General features: G+C 35.6%; 1 protein-coding gene across 1 annotated transcript in view; it reads left to right on the forward strand.

The window, feature by feature from the left end:
* Positions 1-2,277: 2,277 nt before the first annotated feature.
* LOC107739928 (2-phosphoxylose phosphatase 1-like) overlaps positions 2,278-5,560 on the forward strand; it is a 10,235-nt gene continuing 6,952 nt past the window's right edge. Inside the window, exons 1-2 of the mRNA XM_016552179.1 lie at positions 2,278-2,441; positions 3,982-4,123. Coding sequence (XP_016407665.1) covers positions 4,045-4,123 — 79 coding nt within the window. The 5' untranslated portion in view covers positions 2,278-2,441; positions 3,982-4,044. The remainder of the gene's footprint in view (positions 2,442-3,981; positions 4,124-5,560) is intronic.

Here is a 5,560-nt window from a genome sequence, read left to right on the forward strand (position 1 = left end):
ACGCGCTCACGGTTCACTCTGGCGATGGACCAATCAGAGAGCGCAAAACAAAAGCGTCTATTGGTCGACTTTCAGTTGACGTCACCAGAGCCCGCCTCTATCAAGCGCCTTTCACGTGATCTGTGCTCTTTCACATACAAATTAGTCGTGGGTTACATATATGATCAAACTAAAATAAAAAATGACAAACTTTGCAAAATAACTAAACTATATATTTTGTGCCTAGTACACCGAAAAAGTACTTTGAAATAATTCTCCCTCAGAAATTGCTAATACATTTCTCAAATGTTTACAAAGAAACGCATTGAATTAAACATGAACATTTGAAATCGCATTTTCTTGTAAAACTTACTACAATAATCTTTTTATTCCCAACTTCTTATAACCAACCTCTGCACTCTTTGGTCCCAGACAGTGTTTCTTTTTCTTTTTTCTTTAATTATTTTTTTTTAATAATTATTATTTTGATTTTATTTAATATTTTTCCTGGAGGATGTAGCATTTGTCAGGTCTCTTTTTATAGATACAGTTAGAGATATTTATTTTATTATTTAGATTTTTTAGATAGGCAGGGATTATTTTGAGTTGATTTTTTTGTCATTGTGATTTTTAGACCTTTATGTTTCTTTTGGCATCTGTGAATGGGAGGAGAAAAAAAATGATGTTCAAAACGGAAAACCTTAAGCTGTACTTTGACAGCAAACAAAAACTTTGTGCACAAAACACACTCTTTTATTGACACTATATGTTTTCCAAAACAAACTCTTTACCTGGGCAGCTTACTGAAAATTTACCATAAATCATAACATACAAGTTTCTTTTGTCTGACTGTGGAATTCTTTTAACTGTATTATAAAAATAGTATAAAGGCATATAAAGCAGAATTATTGGGACTATTTTGGGACTATTGGGAATTACCTGGACGTTGTAGATCATTGTTTTATTAACATGATCAGTAAAGTCTTCAACCTGAGCAAAAAGACAAAACTTGTAAAACTGTTCCTAATCAAATTATTACAAAAGTATACAATCTAACAATGATCAGATTTGCAAAATGCAATTAACCAGCTTCAAACATTCAACCAAAATAATCAGCTGTAATTAACAGAGACATTTGCAGTTACTGTTTCTGTGTTTTCAAGAGAGATGAAGACACAGCATATCTCTATCACATCTGTCAGTAATAGGGCGTCTCTTTGAACTGTGTGTGTTCTATGTAAACAGGTAGATCTATATTTAAAGTGATTCAATCTTCTGTTCATTCAGGTTGTGGCTTTATGTGCAACTTCAATTAGATAAGTCACATGAGTCAGTGCGGCAAACATGCATTAACTTGCAAACCAGTCATAGACAGTAAAATGTGTGTGTATTTTTTATTTATTTTATTTTTTGTTTACGGAAGAATGGTTAATTATTAGTGTGGTTCTCTAAACTGGTTTATCCAAATAACCAATCTCTCTGTTGCACAGTTCCTCGTTCCCTTCTGCTCCACCATTCCCTACAAACCTGAACTTGTTTTATAATTGACTGACATTTTACAGTTTGAACTGAACTGACTTGAACTAAATAATTGCACTATTGTCTTGTCAGAGCTGCTTTATAACTCCACCTTAACCCCTGAAATGAGTTCAACAAGAACAACAAAATACCAAAAACATACAAATGCATTGCCAAAGAGCGATCTACTGTAATGGGTCAGTCGATGACACTTGAACTGGAAATCAGTTCAAATAATGTAGAATCAGTGCATACAAACAAGCACAGAGTGTACACACACACACCGGCATAAAATGGGTTGCAGACAGTAAAGAAAAACAATGTTAAATGCAAATAACATTTAATTGAGCATAGGCCTACTTGCAAAATAAATCGGCATATTACTAGTAGGCTATAGCCTACTTCAAAAAAAGTAAATATAGGGTTGCCTGCAACAATGATAAAAACTATTTGTAGTCACGTGGTCAAATTCAAGAGACATTTAATATACATACTCTGGCACTTGATGTCCGATGTAAAATCTGTTTCCAGAAGCAAAACCACAACCCTCTGGTGGATCATTAATAGTTTTCAAGTCAAAGTGCATGAAGCCACAACAAACACATAGGCCTACACACAGAGCTTTATTTGAGTGAGGAGGACATCTCATAGACTTGGACTGTTTTCATAGCCGGCTAAAGCTGTACAGACACAAATACACACAAGTAGCTACCATATGATACCATGGTATCGCCACAACTTTGGTCTTTGACCATTTATGACCAGCAGATGGAGCATTGAACTCAACAAAATGTCTGACACACACACACACACACTCACTCACTCTCTCTCAATTTATATTGTTAGAGGCTCGCAGCAGGGCTGGTAGATAATTCTTGACGGGCAGATGGATCACCGCTCGGATCGACTCCTCTGAACGGAATATCTCGGCTCTGTTCGGTCAGGTAAAGCGGGTTTCCCTCTTCTCGTGCCGTGACGGGTCTTGTACGTGTGTTTGATCCGCTGATCTCACTGAACCATTCAGAACTGCATATGCAGCGTTCCCGTTTTCCATACGAATTCTTCTCATGTTCCTTTTGCACGGTTTCCCGAAGACACCGAAGTTGCGCTATTGAGATCGCAAACTGATCGTCTTCACTCGTAAAACACCACAAATTGACATTATATGCAGAAAAACAGCGCCGTTCCAGCATGGTCGGAATTTTAAGATTCAACACTTTTAGACAGTGCACATTTATTGTGTAAAATGCGTTATTAAATGCGAGCTGTCATCTGCAACATCTCCATATGGCCTATAAAGAAATAAAATCCTGTAAAGAAAATAGTACAAATATAGAAACACATTTCAGTAAAATCCAGTAAATATATATATAGTTATCAGAAATGTAATCTTTGCATTATTGTTGGTTTCATACATACATACAGTATATACAAACACTCTCTCTCAGTTTATATTGTTAGAGGCTCACAGCAGGGCTGAGTCTGATCATTCTTCAGTGGTATAATCTCAAAGAGGGGTAAATTATCAAGGTGTAAAAAAAATAAAATATCACTTTTTATTTGAGCAAAACATGCCTTTTTATATAAAGTAGATAAATATATGAACTAATGAACTTTTAAATATATGAGCTTGATGACCTTGAGACACTGTAATGAGGGTCTTCAAGGGTGTTTTATAGTTTTCTATAAAACTTACAAAATGTCTCTTTTCATTTCAGAATCCTAAAACATGTTCATTATAAAAGAGTGTGCATTCGATTGTTTAAATTGCATTTTTTAATTGTTTTAGCCTTCACTAGTTCATTTCAATAATCCTGCGGTGTGACAAATTTTGACAGTATCACTGTCATGTCGTCTCTCCTTTAAAATGAGGCCATAAAACAGCATGAATAATAATTACACAAAAAGTACTAGTTTTAGATGGAATAAGGCATGTCACACTGCAAGAGACTGCTGTCATTAGAACCACAGGGGTAATAATTAAACTATACCAACAGTAAAAAAGGTGACAAAAATTGGTGTGATATCACATTTTGAAAATGCATATTTGTTCTCATCTCGGTATTTGGAGTTTAGCTGCAGAGGAGTGAGGGTGTAGTCCAGGAAGTGGTTTAATGCTCTCTGGCTGCTGTAAACATCTGCTCAGTTCATCAGCCGTGCATGTTTGTATGTCAGATTTGGTCAAAACAATTATCTGTATTTAGAGTTAATAGCAGTTTTTGCTTCTGGGGTAAATTACACGTTGCTTCTTGGTTCTGTGTGTAGGTTTGTCAGTTTGTGTTTCACCAGACTTTGGCTGTCCTGTATCATGTTTTTTGCTGCAATATGCCTATAAAAGGGAAACCAGCACTGTGGGGTTTTCATTACAGTGTTTGTGCTGAGTAATTTGTCCTTGTAACATCTCAACATTTGTTAAGCATTGCATGCATGTTGTGTTGTTCTTATGTGTGCAATATTAAGTTTCCGTTGCTCTTAATTTCCCAGGTGACCGTAAGTGGGCTGTGCATGTATGGCTGATGGACAGGAGTCCGAACCAATCACAGGACAATGCTGGCACGAAGCCGTTTCATGCTGGTGCTGGTGGTGGGTGCCCTGCTGGCGGTGCTGAGTTTCAGCCTGCAGTATTGTAAGTGTGAAACACAATGTATAATTTCAGTCACATTTCCTCTGTATGAACTTACAGCTATTCATTCATCCTCTCAGTTTTCTCCGGGGACTGCTTTGTATGTGTGTTTAGCGTGTCAGGTGGGAATATAACCTCAGCTGAATTGTATTTACATTCTTAGTATGTGCCTGAGTGTGGGTTTTATGTCCATTGGGAATATGGTCTCAATTAGACTGCATTCAACACACTAAACAAAGGCATTTCCCTTGAAGACATGATATATATATATATATATATATATATATATATATCATGAATTGTTCCCTGTTTCAGTAGAACACAGATTTAAGGGATCTATTCATGCATACTCTAAGGTTTCTCCAGGGACTGCTGTGTATGTGTGTTTTAGTCTGTCAGGTGGGAATATAACCTCCGCTGAATTGTATTTACATTCTTAGTATGTGCATGAGTGTGGGTTTTGTGTCCAGTGGGAATATGGTCTCAATTAGACTGCATTCAACACACTAAACAAAGGCATTTCCCTTGAAGACATGATATATATATATATATATATATATATATATATATATCATGAATTGTTCCCTGTTTCAGTAGAACACAGTTTTAAGGGATACTATTTTAATTGACTGCAAATTAAAAAAGCAAACAAATAAAAAAGACAAATGGTGTCTTTATACTCTTACAAAACAGAATGGTGGTAGCATCATGGTATTACCTTGTCAAAAACACTATGTTAGTACCATGCCTGGCCACCATAAACACCCTCAATATACTGATTTTTTTGTCAATCAATATAGGATTTTTTTTTTCAATTATGAATTCTTAAATGTCTACAAAAAGGTACTGTGGCAGTACTTTGAAATATACCATAATACTAAACTTCACTCCAGGGTCTTTCCAAGTATACCATGGTATGGAATGGTGCATGTCCAACAAACCATGGTACTTTTTGGGGTGTTTTTGTAAGTGTAAAGACACTTTAAGTCACTTTATTCTCTTGCATCTAAGATAGCAAGATCTAAAGAACTGGCTTGTAGCAATGGCATCTGCTGTATAAAAGAAAGCATCAGATCTCACAAATGAAATGCTTTCTGCTTGATACTCTGCTCAGAAATATGTCAAACAATATAAAGTTATCATCAAGTAGTGATTTTTCTTCTGTATTGTGAGAAAAGTTCGTTGTTTTCATGAGAAGGTCCATTTATGACCTTTTGATTAACCCTTGTGCGTCAATTAAAAAAAGTTACACACAGGTCCATAAAAAATTAAATTTTAAAGCCTTGCCAATATAATGAAAGCCTATCGACAAAAATTGCATAATTTTACAGTTAAATGGCACTGCGATTAAAAATTGCAGTTTTAATGGGTTTCAATGGGGACATTTTTGTCCTTAAGGTCATGAGAGGAAGAATTTTTTGTACCTAGTGCAAAACAGAT

Source organism: Sinocyclocheilus rhinocerous, unplaced genomic scaffold, assembly GCF_001515625.1.
Source record: "Sinocyclocheilus rhinocerous isolate Xijiao unplaced genomic scaffold, SAMN03320098_v1.1 scaffold1126, whole genome shotgun sequence".
NCBI classification, from domain to species: Eukaryota; Metazoa; Chordata; class Actinopteri; order Cypriniformes; family Cyprinidae; genus Sinocyclocheilus; species Sinocyclocheilus rhinocerous.